This window comes from Rana temporaria, chromosome 10 (genome assembly GCF_905171775.1).
Source record: "Rana temporaria chromosome 10, aRanTem1.1, whole genome shotgun sequence".
Classification (NCBI taxonomy): Eukaryota; Metazoa; Chordata; class Amphibia; order Anura; family Ranidae; genus Rana; species Rana temporaria.
Window position 1 is genome coordinate 118,943,554 of NC_053498.1, and position 16,998 is coordinate 118,960,551.

The 16,998-nt window shown below is 44.0% G+C and overlaps 1 protein-coding gene across 1 annotated transcript; it reads left to right on the plus strand.

The window, feature by feature from the left end:
• The first annotated feature begins 11,993 nt into the window (after positions 1-11,993).
• LOC120915858 lies at positions 11,994-15,968 on the plus strand. Its single transcript, XM_040326667.1, has 3 exons — positions 11,994-12,076; positions 13,930-15,164; positions 15,870-15,968. The coding sequence occupies exons 1-3, from the start codon at positions 12,037-12,039 to the stop codon at positions 15,966-15,968; spliced, it is 1,374 nt and encodes a 457-aa protein (XP_040182601.1). The 5' UTR covers positions 11,994-12,036.
• The last annotated feature ends 1,030 nt before the right edge of the window (positions 15,969-16,998 follow it).

Here is a 16,998-nt window from a genome sequence, read left to right on the forward strand (position 1 = left end):
TGGCTTCCGCTGCTGTCAATCAAATCCAATGACCTGGGGGGCGAGCCGAGTCAGCATTCTGTGTCTATGGACGCAAATGCTGGAGCTGGGAGAGCTCTTCTGCCAGGGGGTTAACCGATGCGAGGAGGAGCCGCCGGGGGGCCCCAGAAAACAAGGTTCGGGGCCACTCTGTGCACAATGATCTGCACAATGGAGGCAAGTATGATATGTTATTTAAAAAAAACAAAGGTATACAATCACTTTAAGCTTTGACAATAAAACCTGGAAGCTGATTGGTTTCTATGAAGAGCTGCACCAGATTTTGCACCCTGCAATTTTAGTAAATAAACCCCAATCTGTCTATCACGGTATGCGCTTGAACATCCCTGTTCAGTAACTGCTCAGTTAGCCTTATAATGGGTCTGTGTTCATGCAGTCAGTGCTGACAATAGATTTACATTGAGATAAAACACAATCGCTGCGCAGCACCACTGAACAGGAAGCCAAGAATGCATGACATGCTGATCACATACGTATGGATATATGTAAATTACAACTTTGGAGTTGTCTGAATATAAAAGTTAACTGGTTCATTTATTTTATTTTTCAGTTTTATAAATGGTCAGACTGTATGGTCTGTTTGTCATTCTTCTCCCTTTTATCCCCGATGCCCGATCTTGGTATGCAGTTTGTTACACAGGAAGTTGGGTCTGTGTCGGGGGGAGACATTATTCCCTGCCTACCAACCTGATGCACACTGCCACCTGCATGATCTTAGTTGCCCAGTATAGGTGGGCAACACTGAACCAGTATAAATAATAAAACCAACCAGTAGCCCGTGGCTGTATATTACTTTAACTATTTTTGCCGCATATAGTTGTCTGAAACCTTGTTCACACGAGCGTGCCTAAGCGTAGACCCATGTGTGAGCCATGTTTTGCCCGCACAGGATGCCCAGGAGTTTGTGCGTCTGTGTGCAGGCAATCCCATTTATGTCAGTTGGGACGCAGTGGCTGCAACCACGTGGCTGTCAAATTGGGAGCAGAGGCTGTGTCCGATTGACATGAATGGGACTGCCTGCATGGAACACTTGGGCCCCGTACACACGAGAGGATCGATCCGCTGAAATTTATCCGCGGACCGGTTTCAGTGAATAGATCCCCTAGTGTGTACGATCCAGCGGATATTTTTCCGCGGATTTTTTTCCCCGGGGATGGATTTCCAGCGGATCAAGATTTCTTAGCATGCTAAGAAATCTATCCGCTGGAATCCAGTCCAGTGGATTGATCCGCTGGTCTGTACAGACTCAGCGGATCAATCCGTCCGATTCCATCCATCGCATGCGTCGTAATGATTCAACGCATGTGTGGAAGTCCTTATATGACAGCGTCGCGCACGTCGCCGCGTCATCATCGCGGCGACACGTCCGCGGGGATTTTGATCTCATGGTTAGTACAACCATGAGATCAAAATCCGCCAGAGGATTTATCCGCGGAAACGGTCCGGAGGACCGTTTCCGCGGATCGATCCTCTCGTGTGTACGGGGCCTTGTGCATCCCGTGTGGTCCTTACGCTGGTGTACGTTGTAAGTGCGCCTATACGAACAAGGCCTTAAAGTAGTGATGCTGAACCTTGGCACCCCAGATGGAACGACATTTCCCATGATGCTCAACTACACTGCCGAGTGCAAGTGCATCATGGGAAATGTAGTTCCAAAACATCTGGGGTGCCAAGGTTCACCATCACTGCCTTTAAAGTATGATTGTCCTTAAAAGCGCAAGCTTTTCTGTTTTGAATAGTGTTTTATACTTCTTCAATGTGTGTGTATATACAGGTTCATAAAGTATTCCTTGTTCCCACTGGACAGTGTTAAAGGCCAACTCCTCCATTCCTAGTAAGAATATATTGATACGTGAGGCCCCTAGTGGTTGGACCTACATTCCAAAAGAAAATCCTTTTTTAGGGTGATTTGGCCCTTAAAGAATATGTGCACTTTGCTTTTTTTTTGCACTTCTTTTGCAGATTAGTTGTTCATTTATTTTTTGAATGAATTGAAATTGATTGAAATTCTTGTGACTTTGAAATGTTTTCGTAGACAAAGCGTAAATGGCTTTCCCTGGGTATAATGAAGGACCGCTAGTGCTATTTACTATGGGAAACTTGCCAAGTTTTGAGAGGTGTTTTGTTCCAAGTGCTTCTTGGTGGCTTTTTTTTCTCTAACGCTTGTATGTTCCGGAGAGTTTTATAGCCGAAGTAGATGTAAAGCAACAGATGTTTGTACAATAGGTCAGAGCAGCATCCCAACGACTTTGTTCACCCCTTGCAATGCCCACTACGCAGGTGCAGGGTGGCATTTGTGTTGGCCAGTGACTAATGAGCAGTGCAAATAGGAGCCCGCCTCCCTTCTTGTAATTCGTAGCGGAGAATATATGTTTACAAGTAAATGGATACATTAACATTTTATAAAGGCGCAGTTCGGTTTAAAGGCCCATTTATACTTGGCATGAGTGTTCGCTCAAGGTTTTGATGCGTTTATGTGCATTACATCCATCCATATTTTTATCCGGGGGGTGGTTTTAACCTTTGACGTACCAGTATTAGGCTGCACTCGCAGTGATGTAACTGATCTGTAGTGCATGGGTAGGCTGCGTTGTAAGTGATGTCACTGATGTCAGTGAATGGATAGAATGTATTCTCAGTGATGTCATTCAACTGTAGTGTATGGGTAGACTGCATTCTCCGTAATGTCACTGATCTGTAGTGAATGGATGGGCCGCATCTTCAGTGATGTCACTGATCTTTAGTGAATGGATAGGCTGCATCCTTGGTGATGTCATCGATCTGTAGTGAATGGATAAGATAGGTATTGGTGGGGTTGCAGCCTATCCATTCACTACAGATCGGTGAAAATGAGTGAGGATGCAGCCGATCCATTCTTTATAGATCAGGGACGATACAGCATATCTATTCACTAGAAATCAGTGGTATCAGTAAGAATGCCACCAATTTATTCAATACAGATCGGCTGCAACCCCACCAATGTCGCCCATCTCTATTGAATAAATTGGTGGCATTTTTACTGATACAGCATATATATTCACTAGAAATCAGTGGTATCGTCACTGATCTATAATGAATGGATCGGCTGCATCCTCACTGATGTCACCAGTCTTTAGAGAATGGATAGGCTGCATCATCACTGATCTGTAATGAATGGATCCCCTTCATTCTCAGTGATGTAATTGTACTGTAATGAATGGATGGATAGGCTGCATCTGATGTCACCAATCTGTAGTGAATGGAAGGTGGCATTCTCAGTGATGTCACTGATCTGTAGTGAATAGATATGCTGCATCATCACTGATCTGTAGTGAATGGATAGTCTTCATCCTCACTGATCTGTAATGAATGGATAGCCTGCATCCTCACTGATCTGTAATGAATGGATAGCCTTCATCCTCACTGATCTGTAATGAATGGATAGCCTTCATCTTCAGTGATGTAATTAAACTGTAATGAATTGATAGACTGAATCCTCACTGATGTCACCAGTCTCTGGTGAACGGATAGGCTGCTTTCTAAGTGATGTCATCGTTACGTGGTCAATGGATTCCCATTCAGTATGGTTCCAGCCAACAAAACAGCAATCTATCTAACAATCTCTTTTGCTTCGAAATATATTTTTCTCAGGAATAATCTTTTTGTCTCTGTGCCTTACTCGTGTGTATACATTCTTTCAGCAACTCCCTTTGAGCAACAAATTGTGAACTGTTTTGTATTATATAAAAATGTATTTGTTTGTGGTAAACAATAATATATATACTGGGTTCCTTAGAAAGATTTGAAGAAAATAAAGATCTTTAAAATAAAATCGGTTATTGGTCTTTTTTTCTGTAATGTGATGACTGTAGATGGGTGTCAATACTTTGTTTTATTAAGTATGATAACCGTGAAGAGCCACTGGATCTACAGTCACTGTGGTCAGATCTGATTGGTTGCAACTCTCAAATGCTTGCATTGCTGAAAATAGCTACTCTTAAAGGAGAAGTCCAGTCTGAGCTCGTTTTGGCTGGGCTTCTCCTACAAGTCACATTAGTGCAATTCGTTTTGCACTCCTGTGACCCGTTTTCAGCAGAGAGAGGTCTGAAGTCCGCTGTCTCTCGAATCATTCCAGGCACCTGGCGGATCCAGACTTCCATTGTCGGGATGACGCGGTGCCTGGACCGCTGCCTGGCTCAGCCTCTCATGGGAGAAAATAAATTTTGGACAGCCGCACTCCAATTGGTTATCAATGTGAAACTAGTTGGCTCTATTACCCCACGGTTTGCTGTTTTTTTCTTGCTTTTGTAGTATTTTTTACCAGAATAAAAGGCACCACCTTTTTACCTTTTATTGGAGTGTGGCTGTCCAAAATTTCTTTTCTCCCATTTATGCTCTGTGCATTGCCTGCACCCACTGGATTTTGGGCTATTTTATTTACCACTGAGGTACATCATCTGGAGCGGCGGTTCCTTCTTTCTATTGGCTCAGCCTCTCGGTTCCCCGCTAAGAGCCTGAGACGGCCGCTCCCCGCCCCCTCCACAGCTCAGCGCTCCAGTGAGCGTGGAGAAGCAGAGCGGGGAGCTGCTGATTGACAGTCTACAGCTCTCCGCTCAGGGATCTATGAGAACTGAGCCATCGGCGGTGTTCGATCGCTCGGTTCTCAGTGTAGAAGGCGCCAGGGGACAGATGTAGCATCGGACCCATCTATCTAGGTAAGTATAATGGGTAAATAAAATTAAAAACCCATTGTAACAAAACGTCTCTGGTGAGTCTGACGCACCCATACTTCTCTTTCATGGGATATTAGCATTGAATTGATATCAACATAAGTATGTTTTCGGACTTGGATTGAATTATTTAGGTACTAGTTCGTTATACATACTATATACAAGTCTATTGTCCATTTTTTTCTGTTGTCCTAAAATGTAAATGATCTAAATGTAATTCTTTGGAAGTAATGAAAAGTATTCTCTAGTCTCCTCTCTTCTTCGATCAGTTTGAGAAATATTGCTGAATTGCAGGCTGCAGAAAAACAGAGTATCAAATCTGAAACCGCAATATTTTGTTTCTCGCTGTGTAAATATTTGATGAGAGTTTTATGTTGCATTTTGGTAAAAACTTTGCATTGATAAGCAATTTTTTGAGCTGTCTGAGGATCTTTCTCCCCCCGACCACTGAAATCCGTATCCTTTGCTCAGCCGCTTGTCGAGTGCTAATTGCCTCGTCTGGAGCTGGTTCTGTTCTGGAGGAAATTTCATCTCGTCTCAGACCAGGAAAAGGTAAAATAATAAGGTCGCTCGCGACTGCTTCCCACCGGCAACTGTCATAATGTCCGAAAGATCCGGCATAACGTGCGCTCATTACACCCCTTCCTGGTAGGCTAATGTGCGGAATGTGATGAAACAGAACAGCAAGGGACCGAAAGGGAAAGGATTATTAGTGTTGAAAGGCAAATTGTATGTCACAGGCTGGAGCCTAATCAACTTTTTTTTTTACACCTCAGAAAGCTGAGATATACACACATACAATATAAAAATTATATATTTATATATATATAACTGAAATTAACTGAGTTCAGGAACACTGAGACATATCCAGGCTAGCCTGATGAACGTTCGAGAGTACCCCTAGTACTATTTTACCAAAAGCGTAGTAGATGTTTGTGACTTGGTTCCAGTAGATGTGAAAATAAAAAAAAAGGAAAATAAATTCACACTTAAAAGGATTTCACACTGAGGAGTTTTTCAGTTTAGCGCTAAAAATAGCGCCTAAATACCGCCTGAAAAACTCCTGCCCTGCAGTCTCGGTGTGAAAGTCCAAGGGCATCTTTTTAGCGGCGTGCTTACCGCTCCTCCACCACTCCTTCCCATTGAAAACAATGGGACACTGCGGCTATACCGCCTGTAATGCGCCTCTTCACAGGGGCATTGCGGGCGGTATTAACCCTTTTTCGCCCGCTAGCGGGGGTTAAAAACTACACCGCTAGCGGCCGAATACCGCCGCAATCCTGACGGTATAGCGCCGCTATACCGTCAGCGCACCTCCCGCCCCAGTGTGAAAGGGGCCTAAATGATCATCTTGTTCAACAACCCATTCGTACAGATATATATATATATATATATATATATATATATATATATTTTTTTTTTTTATATTATCTTTTTTTTTTTAAAAGTGATCGCATTCCCTCTGTTCTCAGCTGCATAAGAGCTGGGGAAGGAGCAGCAGCACACTGAGCTTCCCAGTGAATGGAATGGCTGTGCAGTGGGTCCTGTCAGGCACGAGTTCCCAGCACAGCTAGAGAACTGACCACGATGTGCTCTTCTGCTTAGTGTGGTAATTTTTTAATAGGAAAGCAGAGGGCATGGCAGGAACACCAGGGATTTCACATAAAAGAAGCAATACAAAGAGAACAGGATCCTTTCTCAAACAAGTACATGGTATAGCAGGCTGGTATCGGGAATACGAAATGTTGGAGTAACAAACACTTTAATGATTCCTCAAATAGTGGACAATATTGGGGGTTTGCAGAGGAAAAATATTTAGGAATGTTTGTCAGATGAAACTGTGGTCTGGCAGTGGTGAGTAGGATTCTGGGGTAGGGGGGCCCCAGCAGGAGGAAAGAGGTCCTGATTCCTTTTTATAGATCTTTAGTTATCACTAGAGGGGTCCCCAGCAGGATGAAGGCTATCCTGATTCTTATAAAGTATTATTTTACCGAAAAGAGTACTTGATGCCAAAAGACTTCCAGCAGAGATAGTCAGCCATTTTTTGCAATACGGTACTGCGTTACTTTACCTGACATTTGCACGTGAATACAATTGTTGTCCTTTTTTTTTTTTTTCTCTCACAGTTAGAGCATTGTTTTGATTATATTTGATCACCTTATTTTTTGCGCTATAAACAAAAAAAAACCTGACAATTCTGAAAAAACAAAACCAATATTTTTTACTTTCTGCTATAAAACGTACCCAATAAATAAAATGTAAAAACACAAGTTTCATCATCTATCTTCTCCCCTGTCAGAACGTCGATCTGCCTTGTTTACATATGCTTCTTATTGTTATCTTGTTTACTTAGGCAGACCGCCGTTCTGCCTCTCTCGGGAACCATTGTGGGTGGATAAGCGGGTCTGCTGGAAAGGCTGATTGGCTCCCCCTCTGTAGCGTGCGATCGTGCCTCCAGCGGCGCACACGCCCCCTACTGGCAATTGCACGAAATGATGTACAGGTACGTGATTTCACACAATAGAGACGGCCTGCCGCAGTACATGTACGTTAGGCGGTCGGCAAGTGGACGCAGTGGACTCGCTGAAATCTCCAAAAGGAGTTCTATCTCCAAAGCTACAGAACAGAGACAGGTTAGGCGACAAAACGAACAAAATGCTTTTGATTTGTGTAGTTTACCTTGAAAGGACTGTTATTTCCTTAAAGAAAAAGTTCAGGCGTCGATGTTAACCGATTTTTTAGCCTGGTGATAAAATTACAATTCCCATGAATAATTCACAGGGAGTCCCCACTTCAGGAAGGTAGAATATTGCTTTGCTTGTAGTTTAGCTGACAGTCTGGTGAAGTCAGCATGTTTGCAGGGTCCATGTGTTGGGGAGGGGGGGGGGGTCTGCGCTGGGTAAGCTTTCATCCTTCACTTCATATACAACGGAGATCTGCAGACTCATCACATCAGCCACGTTCATTACATCTAAAGATGGCACACATGCAGCTGGCTAATCCCGCCACAACGATCGCCATCACCTTCAAGGCCACCGATGACTGATAAGGATTTGGCTTGGGACATTAATCAAGAGCAGTGACAGATCTGCTTGTGTGAGGATTGTCAAGACTCCAGGAGAGTCTCCTTCCACGACAGAGTGTCACTCCACCGTCCAGCGGACATTGGTGTTCCACAGTCTCAGGCCCAGAATCTCAAAGGAGATACGCCATCGTATCTCTGAGTCTCTTAGAAGAGAGTTACGCATAGATTTGTATTAGATCCGACCGGCGTAAGTCTCTTACGCCGTCGGATCTTAACTGCATATTTACACTGGCCGATAGGGGCGTGTACGCTGATTTACGCCTAGAAATATGTAAATCAGCTAGATACGCGGATTCCCGAATGTACGCCGGGCCGACGCAGTACAGATACGCTGTTTACCTTAGGCTTTTCCCGGGGGAAAGGTAACCCCTGCTATATGAGGCGTACATGCAGCGTACCAATGTTAAGTATGGACGTCGTTCCCACTTTGAATTTTGAACATTTTAAGTCGTTTGCGTAAGTCGTTCGCGAATAGGGCTGGGCGTCATTTACGTTCACGTCGAAAGCATTGGCTTTTTGCGGGTTAATTTGGAGCATGCGCACTGGGATACTTTTTACGGACGGCGCATGCGCCGTTCGTAAAAAGCGTCATTTATGTGGGGTTACCTAAAATTTACATAACACACGCCCACATCTACCACATTTGAATTAGGCGGGCTTACGCCGGCCTATTTACGCTACGCCGCCGCCAGGGCCGATCCTCCCTATAGGCTCACTATGCAAGCCGCTTAGGGCCCTGCAAAGCTGCAAAGGGCCCCTCAAATTTCTAGAGGCCCAGCCTGGTGAGAAGTCATTTTCGCCCCCTCACCCCGCTTCTAAACTCGCTGGCTGAGTCATTTCCGACAGCAGAACACCCCCTCCCCACACTTCTCAACTTTCTTTAATGTGACATGTCACTGTCGTCGGCGCCCACTGCTTCTCATTTTTAATGTGCCATGTCATTTTGCTTAGGGCCCCAGGGAGGTCAGGATCGGCACTGGCCGCCGCAACTTTCTTTTGAGAATACGGCACTTGCCTGTAAAAGTTGCGGAGACGTAACGTAAATAGGATACGTGAATCCGGGCCATAGTGTTTTTATGGATAGCTTGTTAGCCATCCCTGATTTGCTTTAGTTCACTGACAACATTGCAATGGAAGGAGATGTGGATGACATCTTTTGGATGACGTTTTTCAAAAACGTCATTTAAAATGATCATGTGTGGGCTACACATCATTTTTCAGGTTCTGAAAAACAACAAAAAAAATTTTTTTTGAACATGCTGCATTTTTTAACGTTTTAAACAATGTAGTTTTTCGGGTTGTAAAAAATGATCATGTGTGTCCTAAAACGACGTAAAAAACCTGTGCATGCTCAGAAGCAAGTTATGAGATGGGAGCGCTCGTTCTGGTAAAACTACCGTTCATAATGGAGTAAGCACATTCATCACGCTGTAACAGACAGAAAAGCGTGAATCGTCTTTTACTAACAAGGAATCAGCTAAAGCAGCCCAAAGGCGAATGGAACTTCCCCTTTATAGTGCCATCGTACGTGTTGTACGTCACCGCGCTTTGCAAGATCATTTTTTAAAAACGATGGTGTGTGGGCAACGTCGTTTTAATGATGAAGTTGGGAAAACTTTGTTTTTTGGACATGCTGAAAAAATATGTTTTTTTTTTTCCATGCTGAAAAATGATCGTGTGTACGCGGCATTAGTTTGCTCCGCACGCGGTGTCCTATACACATTTTGATTATTATAAATAAAAGCACGCAATGTCACCTTTTTTTTTTTAATTTCCATCTCAGTACTGCTGATCTCCTCCAGTCTCGTTAAATCACTTCCTGCAACAGGTTGCACATCATTGGCCTGGGCCAACAATCTGACAGAGAAAACGTTTGACCATGTCTACGCAACATATCGGGAGGGCCACTTGTAGTCTCTGACAGGGTGACAACTCAGGAGCTCAATTGTGAGTCTTGGACAGATTGCAGGAAATGCTTGAACAAGGTCCTTAATGGCAGATATCACGTTAATGGTGAACTCTAATGCAGGTTTGTAATCATTTATACATCATCAAATATACACTATATTACTGAAAGTATTGGGACGCCTTCCTTTACACACACATGAACTTTAATGTCATTCCAGCCTTAGTCCCTAGGGTTCAATATTGAGTTGGCCCACCCTTCTGCCCCCCCTCACTTATCTTTATTTGGAACCCATATACGTGCCAGATGGACCCCTCCTGACTGTGATATGCCAAACCTGGGCCCCTGAAGAAGACTGTGCTGTGCTCTGCCATCCCACCCTTTCCTGCCTGGATCTGATGTGGTGCCAGCATAATGGACCTGCTGTGACTTGCAGTCCCATCCTATCTCTTCAGCCCGGCTACGGATCTGAACTCAACTCTACGTTCCTCCATGTGAGTGGATATTGTTGTTTAAAAAAAGTTTTTATGATACATACTCGGAGGCACCCCTCTCCTTGTTTCATTTACGCTCTAAATCATTCCCACAAAGTTCTATCACGTTGAGGTCAAGAATCTGTGCAGGCCAATCAAGTTCCTCCACCCCAAACTCGCTCATCCATGTCTTTATGGACCTTGCTTTGTGCACTGGTCCAAATCATTTGACGGGGGGGGGGGGGGGGATTATAGTGTGGGGTTGTTTTTCAGGGGTTGGGCTTGGTCCCTTAGTTCCAGTGAAGGGAACTCTTAAGGCGTCAGGATATCAAGACATTTTGGACTATTTCATGCTTCCAACTTTATGGGAACAGTTTGGGGGATGGCCCCTTCCTGTTCCAACATGACTGCACACCAGTGCACAAAGCAAGGTGCAACAAAGCAAGTGACAGAGAGATGAGCTCACCATTGTGCTCCTCCTTTCACTGTCTAGTCACAGGCTGGAGACAGATCCAAGAAGACCTGGGCTCGGAGAAAATGGATTAAATGATGCTGGCCATCAGACTGACGACATCTAGTGACAAAAAAGAAGTACTGCAGAGGAAATCTCTGAATTAAAAGTGAATTTTGCTGCAAAAACGGGTTTTGCTCTTTTAACATTTAATAGGCTTTTTATTTTTATCTTGTTGCTTTTGGCTGGAGCTCCACCTTTTAAAGTTGCAGATTAAAAATAACTTTTGACATGACCTGTTGAAGCCGATATGAAACCAGTAATGGGTAATAGATCCACTGGGGTAGATTCAGAAAGCAATTGCGTCTGCGTATCCATAGATACGCAGCGTAATTGCTAATTTGCGCCGGCATATCGACTTTTCTCTATTCAGAAAGCTCGATACGCCGACTGCAGCCTAAGATATGACTGGCATAAGGCTCTTATGCCGTCGTATCGTAGACTGCATTCTTACGATGGCCGCTAGGTGGCGTTCCGGTAGTGGTCAGCGTAAAGTATGCAAATTGCATACTCACGCCGATTCACAACCGTACGCGCGCCCTGCGTTTGCATTTTACGTCGTTTGCGTTCGTCGGTTTCTGCGTAAGGCTGCTCATGCTATTAGCAGGGGCAGCCAATGCTAAGTATACCCGTCGTTCCCGCGTCGCGATTTTTAAAAATTACGTCGTTTGCGTAAGTGAATCGTGAATGGCGCTGGACGCCATTTACGTTCACGTTGAAGCAAATTACGTCCTTGCGACGTCATTTACCGCAATGCACGTCGGGAAAGTTTCCAGACGGAGCATGCGCACTACGTTCGGCGCGGGAACGCGCCTAATTTAAATGATCCACGCCCCCTACGGGATCATTTAAATTACGCGCGCTTACGCCGGCCAGTTTTACAGAGCGCCCGCGCAAATTACGGAGCTACTGCTTCGTGAATGAAGCGTAGCGCAAGTAATTTACGGAGGCGTAGCGTTAAAACGGTACGCTGCGCCTCCGTAAGAGTGCGCAGCCCTACCTGAATCTACCCCACTGTTTTATTGAAGTTTATACCTACTTTAAGGTGGTTACAGATAAAGTAGACCCATCAGTTTGTGTATTTTGCTATGTGATTTCAATGCAGTGTTCTATATGGTGATGAAGGCCTTGTATTCAACGCTTGCCTGATTGTGCTCATTTATTGACGAGGCCCTCATTAGACGGGGGTCAGTGTGTCTATTGTCTTATACTGCGACAGATTGCAAGGCCTGCGTATCGGACTAATCGGCAGGAATAAGCAGCTTAGACGCTCCTGAGAGACCTGCCGGCAGCCATCTCTCCCAGGACACGCTATGGCTGAAGAAAGGCGCAGACACCTGAGGTCCAACCGTGGTAAGTAAAGAACCGGGACCTTTCTGTAATTAGAAGATGACCTATTGCTGATAAGGTATTCCTGCCCCTGAATTAAAATGAAAGGGACACTGGGGTATCTGTGCTAGAATTGTTCCTTATTAATAGGGATTCTCCTTGTGTTTAGTAAACCCCAGTGATCCTCCTTTCTCTTCAGCTGCCATCGCCAAATCCTGAAAAGCATCAGCGGGGAAGTCCAGATTGGGTCCAATGCACATTTCAACTTTTTTTTTTTTTTTTTTTTTTAACGACTCATGTTTTCCCTTTGCAGACAGAAAACCCTATCCATATGTCTTGCAGCAAAGTCTGTCACAAACTACTGTAAATTGACACTATATTATCAAAAGTATTGGGACGCCTGCCTGTACACACACAAGAAATTTAATGGCATCCCAGTCTTAGTCCGTAGGGTTCAATATTGAGTTGGCCAACCCTTTGCAACTATAACAGCTTCAATTCTTCTGGAAAGGCTGTCCACAAGGTTTATGAGTGTCTTTATGGGAATGTTTGACCATTCTTCCAGAAGCGCGTTTGTGAGGTCAGGCACTGATGTGTACAAGAAGGCCTGGATCACAGTCTGTGCTCTAATTCATCCCAAAAGTGTTTTATTGGGTTGAGATCGGGACTGTGCAGGCCAGTCAAGTTCCTCCACCCCAAACTCGCTCGTCCATGTCTTTATGGACCTTGCTTTGTGCACTGGTCCAAATCATTTGGTGGAGGAGATTATGGTGTGGTTTTTTTTCTCAGTTGGGATTGGCCCCTTAGTTCCAGTGAAGGGAACACTTAAAGTGCTTGTAAAGGTTTATATATATATTTTTTTAAATAACAAACATGCCATACTTACCTCCACTGTGCAGTTTGTTTTGCACAGAGTGGCCCCGATCCTCCTGTTCTGGGGTCCCGCAGTGGATCTTTCAGCTCCTCCCCGCAATAGCTAACCCTCTCTGGGAAGCTCTCTCCCGAGGGGGTTACCTTGCGGGCACGCTCCCGTGTCATCTACTTGGCGTCCATAGCCACCAAGTGTATGACTCGGTCCCGCCCCCCAGCGGCCGCGTCATTGGATTTGATTTACAGCAGCGGGAGCCATTGGCTGCGCTGCTATGAATCTATCCAATCAACGTGGAGACTCCATGGAGAAGAGGACGCCGGGGACACGCCAAGCAGGTGAACTGGCTCTGGTAAGTAAAACGGGATGCTTTCGGTGCTTGCCAGGTGCATTAAGGTGATAAAACATGAATTTTTACAACCCCTTTAAGGAATTGGTATACCAAGACATTTCAGACAATTTCATGCTCCCAATGTTGTGAGAACAGTTTGGGGATGGCCCCTTCCTGTTCCAACATGACTGCACACCAGTGCACAAAGCAAGGTCCATAAAGACATGGATGAGTGAGATTGGGGTAGAATAGCTTGACTGGCCTACACAGAGTCCTGACCTCAACCCGATAAAACACCTTTGGGATAAATTAGAGTGGATACTGTGATCCAGGCCTTCTCTCCAACATCAGTTGCCTGACCTCACAAATGCTCTTCTGGAAGAATGGTCAAACATTCCCATAGACACACTCCTAAACCTTGTGGACAGCCTTCCCAGAAGAGTTGAAGCTGTTACAACTCCAAAGGGTGGGCCAACTCAATATTGAACCCTATGGACTAAGACTGGGATGCTATTAAAGTTCATGTCCGTGTAAAGGCAGGCGTCCCCATCCCACCTACATGGCTGCCTACTGGCCTGCGCACCAACATTTGCTATAAAGCACCATCTTCTCTATGGAAAAAGCATTCCGTGACATCCACATTTACTGTAATTATATCTTTTTTTTTTTTTTCTGTAGACGCCCTGAACATGAAACAAAAGACAAAGGTCAACGTTGACAGGAGTGTCAAGTCTAAGTCTATAACGGAAACACATGAGATTATTACTCCTGTGACAGTATCGAGCAGGCAGCCTTACAGAAAGAGCAACTCACATCTACATGTCAAAGGTCAACCAAGCAATGAACCACGCTTGGTGCAAGACAATATATACAATTGTTCACAACATCAAGGGGAAGCCCCAACTCACAAAAGGCCAATCAATGTTCAAAAGCAGCAAAATAACCTTTCTCCTCCAGGAGCGGCTGTCAGATATAGTAAATGTGTTCAAAGTAAGAGATCGACTCAAAAGACTTTGAGGGAAACGTCACCACCGTGCTGCCGTAAAATAAAGCAGTGTGGTCTGCATTCATTAGAAAAGAGGCCCATTGGAGGTTTCCAGGCTGTTTCATGCCCCAAAGATGGAGGAAACCATACAGGTTCTGAAGTAATAAATCAAATCAATCCTTATATCAATATCACAATTCATCCCACTACAAGTTATGAGCTGGATAATTTATTCATGAAACCTCCTGTACTGACTTGTCCAACAGCCGCGGGAGAGGAATTTGTCCAATTACCAGAAGATCTCAACTTATCTTTTACAGATGGAAAGAAATGTTGTCAGACCACCTCAAATCTTGTCTCTGGTAAGTCCCATCCCTGGTTTGGAACAGAATTCTTCCAAGATCTAGATTCTTTGGAAAATTCTTGTATGGAACCCACCAGAACGTCTTCATATGCAAAAGTTCCACCATCATATTCACATTTGGAATTGGCTTCTGACAGTGTCCATGAAGTTAATCATTTAGGTTTTTGTCCAAATATTAAACATCCACCAAATGTTTGGCATACAAAAATTCAAAAGCCTGATTGTATTGTGTCCAATCAGAATGGAGAAACCAGCCCATATTCTGACCTTTCTTTGGACTACCCAGAGAAACAGCTTCAAACTTTTTTTTCCAGTTTTGACTATGAATTGTTGGATGGGCCGAAAATTCCTTCCGAAAATGTAATTTTTAGAACTTCTACAAACCTACCTGGAGATTTTGTCTTTGGACAGTATAGTGGAAGCCAGTTTACTGGACGTAACCCATTTCTGCCATCTCAAGATGATGGGGATGTCTTCCATGAAAGGTTGGTTGATTGGAAAGAAGAGTTTGGTGGGACTTCATTGAAGAAACGTGATGCGGAGCTTCAGAGATTTCAAAATAATGTAAGTTTTTTAGTACATAGACAGCTGAGCTTATGCCCAATACACACGATTGGAAATTCCGACAGCAAAAGCCCGATGTGAGCTTTTAAACGGAAATTTTGACCGTGTGTATGCTTCTTTAGGACTTTTGTTGTCGGAATTTCCCCCCAAAAAAAAGAAAGCTGATTCTCAAATTTTTCGACGGAAAAAAAATATCGGAAAATCCGATCGTCTGTAGCAATTCCGACACGCATGCTTGGAAACAATTAGACGCATGCTCGGAAGCATTGAACTTAATTTTCTTGGCTCGTCGTAGTGTTGTACGTCACCGCGTTCTTGATGGTCGAAAGTTCAGAGAACTTTTGTGTGACCGTGTATATACAAGCCAAGCCTGAGCGGAATTCTGTCGGAAAAACCATCCAAGGTTTTTCCGACGGAAAATCCGATCGTGTCTACGCGGCATGAGAAAAACGACTGCATGCAGCTGTGGGTTATAAATGACGTATGTGCACATTTACGTGGTTGTACTTTACTACTCTTAAAGGTAATCTATGGCCACTTTCATTTTATAATTTAAGCATTGTAATTACGATGGAAATTATACTTATTTTTTAAAATTCAATATGCAGTAAGCTTACTTGAAAAATCTTCTTTCATTTTGTGAGTCCTACCTGTCTGTTGGCTATCGATTTCCCCAACTTCATGGATTCCCTGCATGTTTTGCAGCTTCTTTTCCACTGTTTAATCTCAATTTCTAAAGACTACATATCCCATGGTATCTTGCTGCCTACAAGCAGTGATTCCTGTATTGAATCTGCCTCCTAACACTCCTACTCCAGTCTCAGCACCTCTGATAAAACACAGGCTCTTTGAACTCTGTGACACAGCAGTGCCTTCTCATATGGCATAGTGAATACGTGCCACAGAATGTCTCTTTTGCTGAAGGGACATGCTGGAAAACCAGCATCCGATCAGCACTCGCAGCCAATGGCTGCAAGCGCTGATCAGTGTATTCTGACAGAGGAATATAGTGTTAATACGATGATATGTCTTTTTTTTTTTTTTCAACCTACTGAGTTGAACGAAAAAAAACTTGCAGTGTGTACTGGGATTTAAGAGTAAAGTTGGGTATACACTAGTAGAATTGGCAATGTATTTCTGGCCTTCAGCCCCTGTTACATCAGAGGTTTATTTTTTTTAAGAATAAGCAAATTTGCATTGCTCCCAGCTGTCCCTGATTTCAGGGGGGCTGTGCCTGATTTGGAAAAATGTCCCTCTTTCCTCGTCATTGGTCTGATCTGTATAGTTGTATATAAAATGCACTACTTATCTATCAAAACGTGTTTCCCTTTCATCCAATTTTTAAATTGCTGCATTTGTAAATTCCAAAAGCCAATATAAAGGAATAGTAGTGGTAAAAAAAAAAGCACTTGTGGGTTTAACTAATATTTTTTTTCACATAACTTGCCTTTAAAGTGGAGGTTCACCCAAAAACTTAATTTTTAACATTAGATTGATGCTCATTTTGTGAAGGGGAATTGGGTGTTTTTTTTTAAATCGAAGCAGTACTTACCATTTTAGAGAGCGATCTTCTTCGCTGCTTCCGGGTATGGGCTGCGGGACTGGGCGTTCCTATTTGATTGACAGGCTTCCGACAGGCTTCCGACGGTCGCATACATCGCATCACGATTTTCCGAAAGTAGCCGAACGTTGGTGCACAGGCGCCGTATAGAGCCGCACCGACGTTCTGCTTCTTTCCGCTACTCGTGACGCGATGTATGCGACCGTCGGAAGCCTGTCAATCAAATAGGAACGCCCAGTCCCGAAGACCATACCCGGAAGCGGCGGAGAAGAT